A 20,381-nucleotide genomic window follows, 5' to 3' on the forward strand; every position below is an offset into this window, starting at 1 on the left:
AACAAAATAATATGGGTAAATCACAGGTTGATAATCAATATTTCTCACTCACTGAACTCACTGACACACAGAACTCTACTCTCACTGACTTATTGGCTCACAGGCCCACAGACTCACTCACAATTCTCAAATCACTCAAAAATCTCGCAAATCTCATCACTCATCCCCCTCATACATCATACCTCCTTATTTATATCCCAGCTCCTCCCCCTTTAGCACCACCTTCTGTCCCCTCATTGGCTGTTGTTCCACTGCTCAGCTGTGACAGACAGGTGAGGGCAGGGCTGAACGCTACAGTAGCCAGTCATTCACCCAGAGGATCTTCCTTTCTCTTTCAGTTCCTCTTCTGAGCACCAGTAGGATGGAAGAAAAAACTATCTGGTCACCAAAGTCCTTGAGTCTCCTTCCCAGAGCCTCAAAGTCAGACATGATTTCTCGGTAGCTCCTCATGGCTGTGTTGTTTGTTCCCATGTGGACAAGAAGAAAGGAATATATAACTGTAGGTTTTATGAGTGATGGCAATCCTTCCATCGCATCCCTTATCTGTCTTCCAAGGAGACAGCGTACCTGGCAAGTCCATGGATCCTTCCGGCATATTTTGGTCTCAATTCCATATAGTAGGGTGTCTCCTACTACAACTGCTCTCGTTGTCGTCTTTTTGTAGGGTTTGGGTTCATCGACTGTATTCTGCTGCACTTCAGCCCTACTCATGTCCTGTGGAGTCTCCTCTGTGTACTGTCTGACAGACTCTTCCTCAAGTAACTGAAAGTGGGTTTGTAGTTCCACTGAGAAAGAGTGTCTTCTCCTTATTTTGCTTCTAACTGTGGTTCTTTTTCATGGTAGTTCCTCCACTATGTTTGTAGCCTCTACAGGATTTCAGAGTTGCAAACACTGCAATGTTTTGGTTTTCTTCCATCAGCAATGTCCTCTCCCAAAGTTGACATTTGCTGTTAGCACTAATTTCTTGGACCATAGCTTTTATCTGTTGGTTTGGAGTGCTTGTTCTTGTGCAGCAAAAATAAAGCCTTCAGTTTCTTTCTAAAGGGTCCTGAATTTTAGCCATGCCCATGTTGAATTATGATTTTGCTTTCCATCAATATTTCTCAAGTGTTGTCTATGTAGTGGTTTCTTTTTCCAGCTGTTTAGTTTATTTTCCAATTGTTGTTTCTCATATTGAGCCTTTGTTTCTGTTGTGTTCAAAATATTCTCCATTTTCATTGTTTTCAGTAATTTTCTCTGCTTATACTGATATAATCATTTAGGCTTCTTTTTTCTTCCTCTACTACCTGCTGTATTTGCAGCAATCAAAGACCTCTGTTTTTTGTGGTAAATATAATCACATTTTGGATATAATGTGTGATGCATGTTCATTAGTTTCCGTGTTTTTTGATTGAATTTTTCTAATTTGTTTTGAGTCCAATCTATTATTCCATGCGGGCATCTAATTACTGGAATGGCCCATGTGTTTATGGGTTTGATCATATTTCCTCCATTTAATTTCAATTGTAAGATTTTCCGCAGTCTTTTGGTATATTCTTTTCCTGTCACTTCTTTAACTTTTGTGTGCACGATGTTGTCTGCTTCTAGTATTCCAAGGTATTTATAATTTCCATCACTTGAGAATGATTTTATAATATTGCCATTCATAACTCTATTCCATCTAGTTTTTGGATCTTGTTGCAGTGTATAGACAGAGCTGCACATTCGTCAATTCCAAATTTCATTTGGATATCTTCACTAAATGTTTGCACTGTGTTTAGCAGTGATTCTATCTCTGTGGAACTTTTTGCATATAGTTTTAGGTTATCCATGTATAAGAGAAGATTGATTTTTCCAGCTTATTGTGGAATACAGTAGCCCAATCCAGTCTTATTTACAATTATTGACATGGGGATTAGTGAGATGTTAAACAGCAGTGATTACGAAGAATCCTCCTGAAATAGTCCTCTTTTGATGTTAACTTCCCAATTTCGTCACCATGGGCCATTAAGATGGTTTCCCATTTTTCCATGTTTTTCTTGAGGAACTTCTAGATGTTTTTACTGATCCCAAACTGTTTTAGGCAGGTGTTAATCCAGCTATGTGGCAATGACTCAAATGCCTTTTTATAGTCTATCCAGGCCATGTTATGGTTTGTTTTTCATCTTTTTGCATTCTTCAGGATCATTTTATCAACAAGCAGCTGATCTTTTATGCCTCTTGACTTTTTAAAGTTTCTTTTCTGTTCAGTTGGGTATAGGGAATTTTTAGTTAATTATTTAGATATTGATCTTGGAAGTACTCCTGCAAGGAGCCTGAACATTGTTGGATGGCATGTAATAGGTTGATAATTACTGGGTTCATTGCCCTTTTGATGATATTTTATTATCAGAAATGTGTGGCCTGTTGTCATCCAGTCTTCAGTTGTAGAATTTTGAAGTAAGTGGTTAAATTGCACTGCTATATGTTGATGGAGACTTGTTAGATGCTTTAACCAAAATCCGTGCAGCTCATCTGGACCAGATGCACTCCAATTTTTCACAGCCTTTACTTGCTTCTTAATCATTTCAGTTATTATTGCAATATCATACATTTGTTTTCGTTGTGTTTCTTTACAAATGCCTTCAATCCTCGAGCTGTTTTTGTTATGTCTGATTGGGCTTTCCCACATTTCTTTTCAAAATTTTAGAGCATCATGGGCCTAATTTCTTTTGCTCTGCATTTTCTCCTAGTGACATATAGAATAATCATTGGTTATTTCGAAATTACGTGTTTTCTCTATATTGTTTCAAGCGTCCATCATATCTTTCAGTTTTCTTTGCTGCAGCTGTTACATGCTGTTTTAATTATTCCATAGTTTAAATGATTGTTTTCCTTTCTAGATCATATATTTTGCATAGTCTTGCTTTTACTTTTTCATTTTAAAATTTTGAATCTTTCAAGTGTTTTAAAATTTGCTAATATCTGCATGTAATTTCTTTAGTTTTCTTTCCAGCAAAATTTTCCATTATGGGTGCCATGGCTTTTCTGGGGGTTTTGCAGCTTGTAGCCAAGTTCCATGGTTATTATGGTAGTTGTGCTATACATGAGCTGGTTTGTTCCCTTTAGCATGTTGGTTGGGATGGTTCTGATGACAACATTTGCATCATTCAGTAGATCTTTTATTGGTTTACTTTGTAATTGGTGCAAATTGGGGAGCCTTTGTCTTTCTGTGTTCTGGCTAGTATGGGTTACTATTTTCCCCCTCAGTGATGTTTGCCATTCTGTCAACTCATAATTTCTGGGTTGTTCCATAAGTTGTTCCCCTATTGATGTGTTTTCTTCCACTCTTGTGTCTATCTCTACCTTCCATTTGTATTCCATATTATGGTCGTTGTTCTTTGTTGATTTTGCTATCTTTTCTAGTTTTCGTAGTTCCAGTTCTGAAAACACTTTATTCCAGATGATAAATCTTCTCTGGTCCATCAAATGTTCTTCAGTTCTGTCACTACTTGGGTGTTTCTTTTTCCAAATTTCAATCATTCTGTTTTGAAAACCACGGGTTGTTGGGTTTGCCTCATAATAACATTTCATAATTTCTCGATTTTCGGTGAAAGTCCAAGTTTTGCATTTACATTGTTCCAGTAGCTTTGCAGCAGTCTGTCCTGGTCACTCAACAGGATCTGCTGAGCCCAGTAGCCCATTTGTCACCAGATGCCCATGGGCTATAGCATCTGATGCAATCCTTATTGACCTGGGCGACGACCAATCTGGTATGGATTTCTGTTTATTTTCCCTCATCATAATTGATGGTTGGTGGACATAGTTGGTCTGGCTTCTCAGCTGAGACCTGTCTGGCTTGGGAGACCCTTCAGCATAGCTCTCAACCTCACAAGTATGGAAGCCCCTCTGCCTGAACAAGGTCTGTGCCCATGGAGGGGATGATGATGATGATGATGATGATTTGCTACGCTGAAGTTTCTTTATCTGAAGTCAGAAAGGTCCCCTTGAAGAATAGAATGTTACTGAAGCTGACTGTAGCTGTTGTCATGTAATGCTGCCATCAGTTGATGGAAGTGGTAGTTAGTGTTCCACTGGGACTGGGAAGACCTAGACTCAATGCTGAACTCAACCATGAAGTTCAGTGAATTCCAGTCTCTGTCTCTAAACTACTTGCCAGGTTGTTGTGAGGATGGAATGGGGAGGGAAGAATGCTACGTCATCCTGAGCACCTTGAAGGATGGGCATAATGCAAACAGAGTGAAATAATAAAATAAAATAAAATGGCTATAGGAGTTTCAGAGTATAACTTCATTTGAAAGTGTTTGTTATTGAATTTGTTTAGTTGTCAATTGTTAAAAAGAATTGAAATCTTTTACTTCAAGCACAACTAGCACAAGCTAGGAAAGTCAAAAGGAAGGGACTTTCCATCTGTCCTTTAATCTCACCTCTTTCCTGAAAAACCCTTTTGGGCAGCCCAGTGGACCATTATTAATGGCTTGAAAAGGGATTTGCTTCAATATGGCAAAAGTACTACGTGTAGCCTCAGATTTGTTCATAGATTTGATTTGTAGCACTAATTCTTGCCCACCATCCAACATTGTCCAAGAATGTGCTCTGGCCTTTGAGGGAATGGAGTTGGATGGTATTGGAGAAATGAGATAGATACTCAAGAGTATTGCTCTGTTGTGTGGGATCCAAACCATTATATTAAATGTCAAAGTGTTTGCACTATGATCTACTAATGCTGGTTTTATGTTGTTCCTTATTAAGATAGCTTTTAGTATCTGCAAAATAGATGTCAGTTGCTCAAGTTAGTTGAAATTTTGCTGTACTTTAAAAAGTACTTTTTTAAACCCTATATTAATAAAGAAGTGGGAATGTGATTTTTTTTTCTCCAGTCGAAACCTGGGTATCAGCCATCTGGAGAATCTGACAAAGAGAACAAGGTGCAGGAGCGTCCACCCAGTGCATCTTCTAGTAGTGACATGTCTCTTTCTGAACCTCATCATCATCTTAGGTAAGAGCAGAAGCGCTTTTAAGGTCACAAAAATGGAAGATACCTTTGGGTTCTTTGAAACTTATTGTAGAAAAGCAAGTTTCTTACAGGTGCTGCAACATTAGGAACCATGTACTAACATAACAGAGCGATCTGAAATCTCTTCTCACAGAATTGATCGAAATGTTTAAAATTTAGAATTCTGTATCTTGATGATTTTATGTAGTAAGAGTGATATGAAAAGCAGAGTGTCACTACATGAAATAAAGTTTGGGAAATTGTTTTGTTAGCATAATCAAGTCTTCAAGTGCAGGAGGAGACAAAAAGTGCAAAATTATGTTGAACAACAAAAAGCAGAATCCTAGGTTTTAATGTTCAACAGTATGCTTTTACAATTTGTGGGAGGTGCCTTAGTGAAACCTCAGAAATTCGACTAATTTCCAGGGAAGTAATTGTGTTAGTTTGTCTCACTTTGTTGACAGTAGGAGGGGGGAGAAAGGCAAATTCATCATCACTCTATAGAACCTTCCAGATCTTTAGCCTTTCCCTTTTCTTAGGCTGTAGCGTGCATGCTCCGTTTGCTTCCCCCATTCCTTTTTCATCTGCGACAGAAGCAAAACTCCTGTACCAATGGGAGTTTAAAAACTAAATCTTTGTAAATAGCCTCCCTAATGTTCAAACTTATTATTTAGTTTTATTTACAATTGACAGAGGTGCGGCGTTACCAGACTACGCCAGGGGGCGTTATGGTGAAATGAACTGCTCAGAGATGAAACCAAACAGACACTGTTGTAGTGTTGATAGAATTATTTACATTAAAGTTCATATATACAGGTACAAATACAACTTCTCTTGTCTTTACACAGTCCTGGTCTTTCACAGTAGTTCTTCAGTTTGCAATAGTAAATTACAGGTTCAGTATCCAAAGATTGTTACCAATATAAATAGTCCAGCATCCACGAAGTCTTCTCCTCTCACCACGGAGATAGTCTTCTTCCAGGATCTTCCTCTTGCAATGTAGCAAGTCTTCATCCAGCGATGCAGCATAAATTTCTTTCACAATTAAATAAACAGCTCTCAACTACACAACCACCAACTACCCAACTACCCAACAACTTGTGTCTGCAAGCTTGGCTAGCTTTATTCTTGGTTGCTCCAATCAACTTGGTTGTCCCACAGCTGTCTTAATTAACCCAGCTGTGTTACTTTGGTACATGTTGCTCACTAAATTCTGATCCTGTTATAACTTATCTCTGAATTGCAATGAACAATTCCTAAGGTTGATTTGAGACCTGTCAATCTCCTCCAATTGTTTAGAGCAATTCTGTTACATATCTACTTACATTGTACATTGCTTCTAGCATATACAGAGTTCTTTTTACATTCATATATATATTATATCATTCCCAACATTTCACAAGCTTTGTCATGTTTAGTTGGCCCCAATACTTTTGTCAAACAATCAGCTTTATTATTTTCTGTTCCACAGTATACTAGTTCTATTAACCCATTTTCTATGCTTTGCTTAACATTTTGGTACCTGATATCCGTGTGTTTTGATCTGCTCCTTACATTTGGTGAGTTTGCCATCTGTATGACAGTTTGATTATCTTCAAACACTTTAATTTGTGATTTTATATTTACTCCCAGATCTTGTGCCAATTGTTTATAGAAAATTAAATCTGTACATAATTCAGATAATGCTGCATATTCAGATTCAGCAGAAGACAATGATATAAATTTTTGTCTAGCTGTCTTCCAGCTTACCAAACTTCCTCCCAAATGCACTGTCACACCTGATGTTGATCTTCTGGTTATTAAATCACTCCCGTAATTAGCATCGGCATAAGCAGTAATAGAAAGTTCTCCCTCTGGTTCTAAATTTAGCTTTTTATTTTGTGCCTCCTTTAAATACCTTAGTACTCTTTTTGCTGATTGCCAGTGTCTTTCATTCGGTTTGCTCACATTCCTTGATAATAAGTTCACAGCTATAGATATATCTGGCCTTGACCATCTACTCAAATATAGTAAGCTGCCTATCAGTGATCTATATACACTGGTGCCTCACACAACGATGTTAATTGGTTCCAAAAAAATCAACGTTGTGTGAAACATCGTTCTGTGAAACACCATTTCCCATAGGAATGAATTGAAAACTGGTTAATCCTTTCCAATTGGAACAGATTGCCATTGTTCAGTGAAAATCCCCATAGGAAACATCGTTGAGTGAAACAATGTTTCCTATATTGGAATGTATTGAAGCCGACTCAATACATTTCAATGCCTTTGCGAAGTCCTTTTTCGCTCCTGTAAAAGTGTCTTACAATGTTTGGACACTGTTTTAAATGATTGCAATGGTTAGTCCAACTCCTGAAACCTACGCAAACTTAATTTGATGTTGTTCAGAGTCGTCCTTAATTTTTAGTGATTTTTTGAATTTTCTCTCATTGGAATGTATTGAACTTTCCGTCCAATGCATTCCATTGAGAGAAAATTCAAAAAATCACCAAAAATTAAGGACGACTCAGAACAACACCAAATTAAGTTTGCATAGGGTTCAGGAGGTGGGCTAACGATTGCAAGCATTTAAAACCTGTTCCAAACATTGTAAGACCCTTAAAAATGAGCGAAAACGGAAGAGCTTCAAAAGCACTGAAGCCGGCTTCAGTGCTTTTGAAGTCTTTTCCGATGTCCCTTTTTGCTCATTTTTAAGTGTCTTACAATGTTTGGAACAGGTTTTAAATGCTTGCAGTCGTTAGCCCACCTCCTGAACCCTATGCAAACTTAATTTGGTGTTGTTCTGAGTCGTCCTTAATTTTTGGTGATTTTTTGTTTTCCCTATTTAAATGAATTGAACTGTCCATTCAATTGATTTAAATGGGGAAAATAAAAAAATCATCAAAAATTAATGAAGACTCAGAACAAAACTAAATTAAGTCTGCACATGTTTCACAAGGTGCACTATGGAATCCAAGCATTTAAAACAGGTTTCAAACATTTTAAGACACTTTTAAATGAGCAAAAAGGGACATCGTTAAGTGAAATTCCCCCATAGAGAACATCGTTAAACGATGGGGGAAATTCCTCAAAAAAACCCATCGCTGTGTGAATTCATCGTTGTATGAAGCAATCGTTGTGCGAGGCACCACTGTATATCAATATCACATTCTGGACCATTAATATGTTCTTTCTCAAACTCAATGTTCATAGGAGTTGCTGCACCTTTACAATCTTCCATCTTGTATTGTTTCAGGAGTTTTAATATTTTGCTTTTTTGAGCTATTTTAAATCCTCTCTCACTTCTTTCTATTTCTACTCCTAAGTCGTTACTTATTTCTCCTAAATCTCTTAATTTGTAGTGTCTCTTTAACATTTGAATTGTTTCTTCAGCTTCTTTCTTATCCTTGGTAAATATGGCTAAATCGTCAACAAATACTAATATTATAGCTTGTGTTTTCTCATTTATGAATAAACAAGGGTCTGCCTTTCCTTGCACAAAACCATTATCTTTTAAAGTTTTGGTTAAATGTTGGTTCCATTCATGGCCACTTTGTCTCAGACCATATAAGCTCTTTTTTAATATCCAGCATTTACCTTCATTTTCAATGCCTGGTGGTATTTCCATATAAATTGTGTGTTTCAGGTCAGCATATAAATAGGCTGTTTCTATGTCAACATGCCTGGTCATGAGATTATGTTTGGCTGCATAGGTTAAAACAAATCTCAATGTCTCTGGTTTTAGAGCCGGTGCAAAAACTTGATCATAGTCGTTTGATGTTTGAGCATACCCTTTTGCCACTAGCCTTGCTCTATACCTCATAGTACCATTGGCATCCACCTTCCTTTTAAATACCCATCTGGATCCAATTACTTTTGATTTTTCAGGCAGTTTCACCTCTTCATAAACTTTCAGTTGTTTTAATGAATTTAACTCTTTCTCCATTGCCTCTTTCCATTTTATTTGTTCCTTCTCAGGCATATTGCATATATCATCATATGTCTCTTGTTCTGCTACATTGCGACAGAAAAAGGTCTCAGGCTTGTACCTGTCTGGAGTTGTTCTCTCTCTGCTAGACCTCCTAGGTAATTCCCTGTCTTCATCGAGAGTTTCCCTCTCTTCTGAGTTGGATGGAATTTCTGTATCAGATTGCATTTCCACAGGTTCTACTTCTCTTTTTATTTCCTGCTCTGTTTGAGAGTCACTATCATCTCCACTATCCTCACTATTTTTATTCCTTTCAGGCAATTTAATTATTGTTTCTGGGGGTTTACATATTTTGTCCCAGTTACTGTGCTCGTTAAATGAAGCACTGCTACTTATGACAAGTTTGTTGGTATTTGGCAATCCAAACCTAAATGCTCTCCTATTTTGTTGGTATGCAAGGAAATACATCAATCTGGCTTTCTTCTCTCCCTTTCTCCTTATTTCTTTTGGGATGTGAACCCATGCAGGAGATCCAAAAACATGTAAAAATTTTAAATTTGGTTTTCTCCCAGTCCAAATTGTGTAAGGTATGTTGTCTATTCCACTGTGCCAAAGAATATTAATATAAAAATTTGCGCACAGTATAGCTGCACCCTAATATTTCTCAGACAGTTTACTCCCCCTAATCATTGCCTCAGCCATGTTCTGCAAAGTTTGGCCCCTTCTTTCAATAAAGGCATTCTGGGTAGGAGTATAGGGAGCGGCTCTCCTGTGAGTAATACCATTTTTTCTTAATATTGCTTGAAATTTGGCATTGGTAAACTCCATTCCATTGTCAGTTTGTACCATCTTAACCTTTTTTCCTGTTTTGCGCTCTACAAATTTGAGCCATTTTTCAAACTCTACATGTACTGTACTTTTATCTTTCATGAGATAGCAGTATCCAAACCTGGACTTTTGGTCTTGGATAGAGAGAATGTATCTAGCTCCTCCTAATGATGCACTTTTGGGTCCTATTACATCAATTGACACCAAATCTAATATATTTTTCACTTGTACATCACTATGTTTCATTATAGGAGCTTTCTTACTCTTGGCTAATTGACATGCTTGACAATTTACATATTCATTACATCGCTTTAAATTAACTCCTACTGAGTTTTCAATTGTTTTTCTAAGTGTTTTGTAGTTTGCATGTCCTAGTCTTTGATGCCATAAATGAATACAATCCTTGTGTATACATTTGTTCTCATAGACATTGTTAGCCCTAGTACAGTTTAGTCTATATAAATTATTTCTAACATAGCAATTCAATTTTTCATTGTTCTTGCTAGTTATTATACATTTATCCTCATAGAAAGTGCTGATAAACCCATTCTTTGCTAATGAACTCACAGAAAGTAAATTATGCTTCAATTTTGGAACATGTAAAACATCTATTGGTTTAGCTATATAAGGCAATTTAACTTTACCTCTTCCCAGTATTTTAGCACTAATACCATCTGCTAAGCATACTTGTTGGTTGGATACAGGTTGGTAGTTAAATATTAGCTTTTGGTTGTTACACATGCTGGCAGTTGCTCCAGAGTCAACAATCCACTCTTCTTCCTGTTCAGAGTTATAAATTTCCTCAGTTAGGTTTAGTGTTTCTCTCTTGCGTCTTGTTTGTTTTTCTTTTTCTTTCTTAAATTTACAATCTTTTATCAGATGTTTTCTTGAGCCACAGGAAAAACAGCGTTTTCCAGAATGAATGTTTGCAGCTGTGTCCCCCTCCTCCTCACTTTCTTTCAACTTATCACGGTGATTAGTGAGTTTGGAGTCTCGGAGTTGTTTGTTATCTTTTCTCTTTTGCTCTTCTTCCAAAAGTTTGCTCGTTATATTAATTACTGTCAGCTCTGCTTGAGGAAGAATTTCCAAATTGGTCACCAGCTGATCATATGACTCATCTAATGAAGACAAAATAATAAATGCTTCCTGTATTTCTGTAAATGTGTTGTTCTTTTCTCTTAAGTCCATCAGCATTGACTTCATTGCCTCTAAATGTTGAAGCATACTCCCTCCAGCTTGCAGTCTAGTTCGAAAAAGTTTTCTAGCAATTTGTATTTGGCTTCCAACGTTATCTCTTATGAAGAGTCTCCTTAAATCCTCCCATGCCTTCTTTGCTGAGTTTTGGTCTCTCAGGTGGATAAGAAGACGGTCCTCTAGAGTTAACCCAATAATCGCCAGTGCTTTAAAATTTAGTGCTCTTTTTTCTTCATCTAGTACTGCTGGGGGATTTTCTACTATGTCCCATAATGCTTCCTTTTGTAATAGCAATTGAACCTTCTGCTGCCAAGTTGAATAATTCTCCCCATTCAACTTTTTTATGCACAGTCCAGCCATAGACATTTCGTTGGCCATTTTTACCACAGACTGTAGCCACACTACTTGGCTCTCTCTCTCTGATCAGCAGTTTCTTCAATAGATTCTTAAATTTATACCTGGATGCAGTCTGGTGCGCTGTCTGGGCCCATAACCAACTGACAGAGGTGCGGCGTTACCAGACTACGCCAGGGGGCGTTATGGTGAAATGAACTGCTCAGAGATGAAACCAAACAGACACTGTTGTAGTGTTGATAGAATTATTTACATTAAAGTTCATATATACAGGTACAAATACAACTTTTCTTATCTTTACACAGTCCTGGTCTTTCACAGTAGTTCTTCAGTTTGCAATAGTAAATTACAGGTTCAGTATCCAAAGATTGTTACCAATATAAATAGTCCAGCATCCACGAAGTCTTCTCCTCTCACCACGGAGATAGTCTTCTTCCAGGATCTTCCTCTTGCAATGTAGCAAGTCTTCATCCAGCGATGCAGCATAAATTTCTTTCACAATTAAATAAACAGCTCTCAACTACACAACCACCAACAACCCAACAACTTGTGTCTGCAAGCTTGGCTAGCTTTATTCTTGGTTGCTCCAATCAACTTGGTTGTCCCACAGCTGTCTTAATTAACCCGGCTGTGTTACTTTGGTACATGTTGCTCACTAAATTCTGATCCTGTTATAACTTATCTCTGAATTGCAATGAACAATTCCTAAGGTTGATTTGAGACCTGTCAACCTTTCTTCTATTCTTCCTAATACCTAAGTCAGTAGTTGTTAGCTTTTCCCCCACCCCCCAATATTCCCCTTTCTCATGTGAATATAACTGCTATCTTTAGTGGTTTATGGCTTCTACGGCATTAATAAAATACTATTTACATCGTGGGGCTAAAATTCCTTAAGCAGATGGCTACGATCAATGACTTTTTTGTTTGGGAAAAACTCATTTGGTGAAAAATTGTTCCATCTGTAAAGAGTTTACTAAAATACCTTTTAAAAAATCAGCAATCTAAGAGAATTTCTTTGGGAAAAATCCCCAAAAGTGACAGGTGTGATGACCACATCTTCCTAAGGAGAGTATGGCATTCGGTCTGGGAGTCCCTTAGGCCCCAAATCTACCACTTTGTACCAAGGTAAGTCCTCAAGTCTCAGCAATGCATAGCATCTGTGCCTTGGACAAGGCAGACCATTAAAGAACACTTCAGTTTACTCAGTAGAGGTACTTTGAAAGTACTTAAACATGGGCTTTGTGATTTCTCAGAAGTCAAAACAGCTCAGTTAGATAAGACTTCCTGGAAAAGACCCTGATGTTGGGAAAGTGTGAAGGCAAGAGGAGAAGGGGACGACAGAGGACGAGATGTTTGGACAGTGTCATCAAAGCTACCAGCATGAATTTGACCCAACTCCGGGAGGCAGTGGAAGACAGGAGGGCCTGGCATGCTTTGGTCCATGGGATCACGAAGAGTCAGATACGACTTAATGACTAAACAACAACAACAACAACAGCTAGGCATTAAAAATGAACTGCACAAATATAGGATTTAAGACACCTGGCTAGACAACAGTACCTGTGAAAGGGATCTAGGAGTCTCAGTAGACCACAAGCTGAACATGAGTCAGCAGTGTGATGCGGCTGCCAAGAAAGCCAATGCAATTCTTGGTTGCATCAATAGGAGTATAGTGTCTAGATCAAGGGAAGTGATAGTACCACTCTATTCTGCTTTGGTCAGACCTCACCTTGAGTATTGTGTCCAGTTCTGGGCACCTCAGTTCTAAAAGGATGTTGACAACCTGGAACGTGTCCAGAGGAGGGCGACTAAAATGGTTAAAGGTCTGAAAGCCATGTCCTACGAGGAGCAGCTTAGAGAGTTGGGAATGTTTAGCCTTATAAAAAGAAGGTTGAGAGGGGATATGGTAGCCGTGTTTAAATTTTTCCACGGCTCCAGAGACTAGGACACGGAGCAATGGTTTCAAACTACAGGAATAGAGATTCTATCTGAACATTAGGAAGAACCTCCTGACAGTTAGAGCCGTCCGGCAGTGGAATAGGCTGCCTCAAATGGTGGTGGAGTCTCCTTTGGAGGTTTTTAAGCAGAGGCTGAAAGGCCATCTTTTGGGTGTACTTTGATAGATGCTCCTGCATGACGTGGAGTTGGACTGCATGGCCTCAGTGGTCTCTTCCACCTTTATGACTCTATGAAACTTACTGAACTATATCAAAACTGCATATCAGATAAACAAGTGATTTTCTCAGTATCTTATGGTAAACCTGGCTGTCACAAAAACAAACTTGCTGCAATTATTCAAATTTATGAGGACTGTGTTTAAGGAACACAATTTTTTGTACACAATTGGCCCTCAGTCTGGCAAGGTGAAGTGTCATCACTGTTCATCCTCATTGAAGACCCACTCTACTGGTGCTGAGCTTGGTAGAACTAGAAATGCATTCAGAGCAGCCACACTGAGTAATCTCAGCTCTTTGTGATGCCTTTCCCAAAACCTCAACAGTGGGTTGCTGTCATGGCTTTGAGTTACTAAGGAATTATAAGAATGCATCTCAGCACCAAAATCCAGTTGCCCAGAATCAAGAGGCTGAGTTTGGTCCAGTACTGGGCTTAATGTATGCAGAGAAGTTGACACACAGGAAAGAATTCTGTTAAAATGTTTCATAGTATATAAAATTTGCTTTACTACATTTCACAATAATTTTTACACAAAATATTAAAATCTGTATAAAAATTGAATTTTAAATCTGTGTTTTCTTCAAGTACGTGCTTATACCAGATTAATCTCAAATTATGCTAGATAGTGCTCTGTCTCATATATGTATATCAGTATAATTAGTGCAACAGCCTTAATCTGAGATTTTTAAAAGAAAGAAAAAGAAAATAAATAGAAGGTTTAGTTCATATCTAGTAAATTGAATGGCAAAACTCCCAATTTATAGTCTGTTGTGTTGGATTAACCACTACTGTGGTTAATTCATCCATGCCTTTTCAGGTTTGGAGTCAAGAAAATAATTTGTTCTTCGCGGCCTCTGTGAATACACACATATGGGTTTAGTCTGCTCCTGTGCTGACATTCTCGGAGCATTCTAGAGCTAAAAGTAACAATTTTATGGTGTGATCCCCCATGAGGCACAAGCTCCTCCCACCCTAGATTCCCCTCAGTTCCTTTTTTCCGCCGTGCTGTAAAGTTCTACAGAGCATAGAGCTATTTCCACAGGGGTTTTTCCCCTTAGCTTATTGATCAATTCCCTCTAAATTGGATTCTTTCCCTTCTCAATTATCTACAGTGGGGTCTTGACTTGAGAACTTAATCCGTATTGGAAGGCGGTTCTCAAGTCAAAAAGTTCTCAAGTCAAATCTGCATTTCCCATAGGAATGCATTGAAAACCATTTGATCCGTATCTGCTCTTTTCCGTCCATAGAAACTAATGGGAAGCTGCTGTTCCGCCTTCGACCACTAGAGGGGGATATTTTGTTTCTTTTTTTCTTAGGTCAAGAAAGGTTCAGGGAAGGCAGGGAAAATACAGTCCAGGCAGTCCGAAGACTGTCTCCCAATCCACTCTCTAAACGCTGGGAGGAGTGAGGAAGCAGACAGGCACCCTTTTCACCGGCCAACAGTTAACTGAAAGTTCAAATTTTGCACTTTCCCTGCCTCCCACGTGGGTTTTTTCAGTTCTTAACTCAAATCTAAGTACTTAAGTCAAATCAATATTTTCCTATGAGAGCAGTTCTTAAGTCAAAATGTTCTTAACTCGAGCCATTCTTAAGTCAAGACCCCACTGTAATCTATGATCCCCCGTGAGTTGTTTTCTTTTTTGCTTGCCAGCTACTTGGCTTACCCCCCTCCCCCCCGCACACTTCAACTGTTTGCTTCTTTCTCCTTTCCCGCCTTTTTCGGCCTACTCATTTTGACTCTCAGGCACATTAATGATTTTCTGCCTGAGTAAGCTACATCTTACCCAGATAGGTGCAGGCCGCAGTAGGGGACCCGACAATGCCAAGGAGTCCTTAAAATCGAAGTCTACATCAACAGAGGAATCCTCGCCAGAGGCTACCGAATTTGCCTCTGAGGAGACGACATTCCAGCTCTACCTGCACAGACTTTGGATCGCCTGATAGCCTCTCTGCTCCAACTGGCCATTTAGTGACTGCGCTACCGTCCAGTCCGGCCATGGCCCTTTTTAGCCCTACATGAGGGCGGGCATTTGACGTTCCTGAGTTGGAGCTTAAGTCTCTCTATCTCATGAGGAGGAGAGAGTGAAAAGGAGGCATGTCTCACCACACCCTCTCTATGAGCAACCATGAGAGAGACTGGTGAATCATCGATGGATGATTGTTTCAAGGGGCTTGTTCAAGGGACCCTGCAGGAGTTAGGGCTCTTTTGCCCTGTCCCTAGGAGAAGAAGGGCCTCCTGTTGCCCCGGTCACCTTCCCTGACTGTCAGTGATTCCTCCTGACATGGGAAGCGCCTCTGTGTGTGAGTGCCGCACACCAACCCTCCTTCGTGCGCCTCCTCATGTAGCTGTGACTTCTGGAGGGAGCTGCACACCGAGGCTGTAGATGTGCCAGCAACATATGGTAAGGCTTGGGTTTTCCCTTTGGGGATACAATGGGCCCCTTCAGCTCCTGCGGCTAGCACTGCATGTCAGTGCTTTGCCTGTCTGGGGTAACGCCCTTGGGTGTTTGGTGTATTGGGCCTGATTTATCAGAGGCCTTGTTCACGTGGCTGCTATTTCCAAAACCAGGTGCCGAGGCGAAAGCTTTCTGGCAGCATTTGACAGCCCTAGTTTGCCTCTGAAAGGGTGGGCTGCAGCAGCTCCCACCACTAGCCCTGCTAGTCGGTGATATTCCTGCCTGGGGTAGCACCTGCAGGTGGCTGTTAATTTGGCACAAAACAGCCCTCTTTATCAATGGGCTCGCTCACAAAGTAGCCTGCGGCCCTGTCTCAGCTGCCAGTGCCCGCATAGGCTCATAAGGAAAGAACTCACAAGGGTCCACCCGAGAACCCTGCCGCTGTCTGGTAAGTCTGGATAATTTTCCTCAGGTAGGTCCTGTCACACTGACAAGGTTGCGTAGGACCAGTCCCTTTTGTTTGGGATAGGAGCTATGAGCTCTCGGCCACCGTCACCATCCCGCTCTACCTGGCATCGTTCTGAGCCATGGGCTATGGAGTGCTTTATGCCTCCACATGCGCTTTACAGATGTAGTGCTCCCTCGAACTCGGCTCCGGCATCATAATGTTTGGAGCCTTGATCAAACCTGCTGTTAACCCATTCAGGATTGAGACTCACATGAGTTGCTGGAGGGTGGAAGAGTTTCCAACCAATCTTCCTACACCCCTCTTGGTTGTCGCAGATGGTCACACTCCTTTACTGTCAACAGATGAGTTCTTTGGTCGGCGTTGTTATTTGTTTTTGGTCGCCGTGTAGCCACGTACTCCTCTGCCATGAGGGCTTATCACCACTTATGGAGTTTGGTTTTGCCCACCCTGCAGGTAGCTCATGTGCACGCTTACAGTTCAGGCCTTCCGCATCACTGGGAGGCACTGTTGCAGGTGCATCACGAGCGCACTGCTGCTCGATACGCCTGAAAACCAGTGTCTAAGCAACTGACAGGTTAGGACCTGCCATTTGTTGGTGTATGGCTTTTTAGCCAGAAAAAGGTTGTTATTCTTGATAACCTGCTCAGGCTCTAGAAGGTGACACATTCATTGTGCTGTAACATCTGCAAGAGCCTGAAGATGTTCCCACCAGCCTATGGCATTCCGGGAACGTTAAAAGCCTTACCCCCAAAGTTACCAGCCGCCGCCCCTAGACATGTGGGGAGGCAGTACCTTGACCGGCAGAACTGCTGATAGGACTGCAAACTGAGCGGGCTCTTTACTTCTCTGCTGTTGACCAGTCAGTCCGTTTGACTTCTTTCTATCGTAGCTACCAGCTTTGCCACTATCTTCGATGTACGTTGAATCCATTAGGATCGACCTCAACATGGAAAAGATTTTTGTTCTTTTTCTCTACCATTCAACACTTTGGCAGGAAAAGATGCTTTCCAAATTCCAATCCATCTCGTATCAAGGCCCATTATGATCGAGCACGACCGGTCCTGGCTTCGAATCTGCCAATTCTGGACATAAACTCGGATCTCACTCCTTGAATGAATCTCCCTCCAATATGATGCGATCCATTATCATCCTCTGTCACCTTCAGTGTGCTTCTTTTCATTCGCACAGCTCACTTCTCGGTTCACTGCATCCCGTCTATTGCGGACGGAGGAACCGCCTTTTCCAGACCCAGCCATCACTTAGCTGAGCACTTACACTAACTATGCTGAAGCTAATAAAGGATGCTTGCACCAAGCCACTTCCTATTAAAGATCTAGGAAGAATGTATCACATGTACAAGGTACGAGGAAATGACATAGAAATTTTGGGATGACTCCAGTCCCATTTCTATCATCGTAGAACAAATTTATCCAAAACGAGAAATGATTTCCCTGAACCCTACTAATAAGAATACGGAAACATTGATGTCTTTGGCAGGGAGACTTATTCCCTTCATTCACCTCTGCTCCATGTGGCCAACTATCAATCACAATAGGCGCCTACCTGGAGCAATTTTGGTCTCAAATTCTACCTCTCTTGAAATCCATTAAAATAGAGCTTAGAAATTCTTGCTCTGAGACCACGACTCTAGCAAAGCAACACAAGATTGCTGCTTGACATGCAAAGGGCTTCAACTACTGTCACATCCCTAGTATCTATAGAAGGCTCACCTAGTCACGATCCACTGGCTCATCAAGGACACATAGGACAGAATTGAATGTCTTCCATTACATGGTACCAGTCTCTTCAGTCTTAGACTGGTGACACTAGAAATATTATTATTATTTACACAGAATAGGAAAACAGCTAAATTATATATGGGCCGACAGCCCTTTCATCCCTCTTTCAGTTCTACCCATAGTCCTTTCAACCATATCTGGAGTTTCAGCCTCCCAGACATTTCGGTTCATACAAGAATGTCACCACATCTCTCAAGGTTACGTTATATAATTGTCTTTGTTCCCCTTTGAGTAACGTTAGACTCACTCTTTTTGTCTATATCCTCCAGGAAGAGACCTCTGCCTCCTGGGCAAACATGCCATAATCCAAGTTCCTACATCTGGCTTTTGCATGGCTTCTACTTCTGTGCTATTATATACATAGAAAGGACGGAGGCATCCGTCCCATCCTTGGTCTCAGAAATCTTTTCATGTGTATTCTACCGTAAGTTTCAAATTCCAGCCTCAACACTATTATCTAATCAGTAATTCCTAAGGTTTCACTGCCATTCAATTTTTCAACATTTGCAACGTCTTTCAGATGGTACAGGACATCAGTTTGATAATAACCTTCCCCTGCGAGATATGGATATCTACCTGTACTGGTACTATAGCGTATGTTTTTCTTAAAAAACAATTACTAGCAGTCATCTCCCCAAATTCATGACCTCCACGGCTTCAGTGCTAAAGCAATCCAGACTCAGCCTCGAACCACTCCAATAGTGGTATCTTTTCTTTTTGACCAACTAGGATCCCTAATCCAAGTAACTGCAAGTTCGGTTCTATCACCATTGGAAAGTATCGACCTTCAATGTATTCACTGGGGTCTGTACGCCGACTACAGGTTTTATTGCTCCTGTGCAGGTGCGGACGGAAACACTGTCGGGGACATATTCATATGGCAGTGGACAGGGAATTTGCCATAACTCTTCCCTCCGATACATTTCATTCTACGGAGAATCTTCCATCACCATCATTCCTAATCAAATGCGATCCAAATACCTCCTTGATGTACTTGGTCCTAGTTCGCCTGTCTCAGATCGATATAGACAAACACATGTCAGTTCCCTCTGGTTCCTCACCTCCTAACTTCCATGAACTTGGCAACCTGGGAAATACTCCCACTTTGGCATCAGTGCTCGATCGAGCTCAAAAACCATGAACTCTATGTCGATGTGTAAATAAATAAATCTTTATTAAATATACTGAAACAAAGAACTACCTTACCAACTTTCTTAGAAACTGTTGCCCACTTGGCTTTCTGTTTATGCTTTAAAATGTTATATATCTGCTATTGTTGCCCATTAACCAGATTATTCTGGTAGGTAGGACTTTTGTCTCACTCTAGGGTCAAACATCTTTTCACAGGACTCAGTACCACCCGTCCTCCATGTAAACGCATTGTTCCTCAATGGTCTATAGATTTCTAAATTCACTCATATGCCCGCCATTCGAGCCCATTTTCTCTTCAAATGCCAAATTACTTACTTTGAACAGCCTTCCTAGTGGCTGTCATATCTGCCAAGGGAACACGTGAAATAGCTGGATTGTGATTCGATCCACCTGTTATTCAATTTTCCTGATAAAGTGACTTCCTACTTTAATGTCTCATTCCTGACGTATTCGACTAATTTTCATGTTTATCTATGCTTCATCTCACCATCATCTCCTTTAGAGCACATGCTCCACAATATTTATGTAAGATGCTCACCAGCATTTTCTCTGGACACTACCAGAGCTTCTAAACAGATGACAGGCTCTTTTGATGCTTTCATTCTTTTCATTTCAAAAGTCCAGTTTCTTCCTATCCATCTCTAGATCGATGGTCCAGGCTGTATCTGTGGCTTGTCAGCGGTCAGACGAGTCACCGTCTAATTAGCTTTAGCCTCACTCCACGGAGTGCTGTCTACCTCGGCTGCATCCAGAATAGAATCGAGACTCTCGACATCTACCGTGCACCAATATGATCCATGCCATCTACCTTTGCAGAGCAATACTGGCTACACATAGGTACATGCAATACCACTAGATTTGGCAGAAATGTGATGCCATCCTTCCTACCGTTACGTCCCACTTGCCAATAAGTAAGCTTGCCAGTCACCCATATGTGTGTATTCACAGAGGCCACGAAGAAGAAAGAAAGGTTACTTACCTGTAACCATGGTTCTTCGAGTGGACCTCTGTGAATTCACACTACCCACCCATCCTCCCCTCTGTCGTCACGGGTATCTTATTGTTGTATAACTCTCATGCCCGGCGGACAAATTGCAGGAACTGAGGGGAATCTTGGGTGGGCTTGTGCCTC

At 40.4% G+C, this 20,381-nt stretch overlaps 1 protein-coding gene across 1 annotated transcript in view; it reads left to right on the forward strand.

Moving 5' to 3' along the window:
• The window catches only part of CEP350 (centrosomal protein 350), a 211,492-nt gene that overhangs the window by 68,832 nt on the left and 122,279 nt on the right, over positions 1-20,381 (forward strand). Inside the window, exon 10 of the mRNA XM_078392370.1 lies at positions 4,860-4,978. Coding sequence (XP_078248496.1) covers positions 4,860-4,978 — 119 coding nt within the window. The remainder of the gene's footprint in view (positions 1-4,859; positions 4,979-20,381) is intronic.

The sequence above is a fragment of the Pogona vitticeps genome, chromosome 4 (genome assembly GCF_051106095.1).
Source record: "Pogona vitticeps strain Pit_001003342236 chromosome 4, PviZW2.1, whole genome shotgun sequence".
In the NCBI taxonomy this organism is placed as follows: Eukaryota; Metazoa; Chordata; class Lepidosauria; order Squamata; family Agamidae; genus Pogona; species Pogona vitticeps.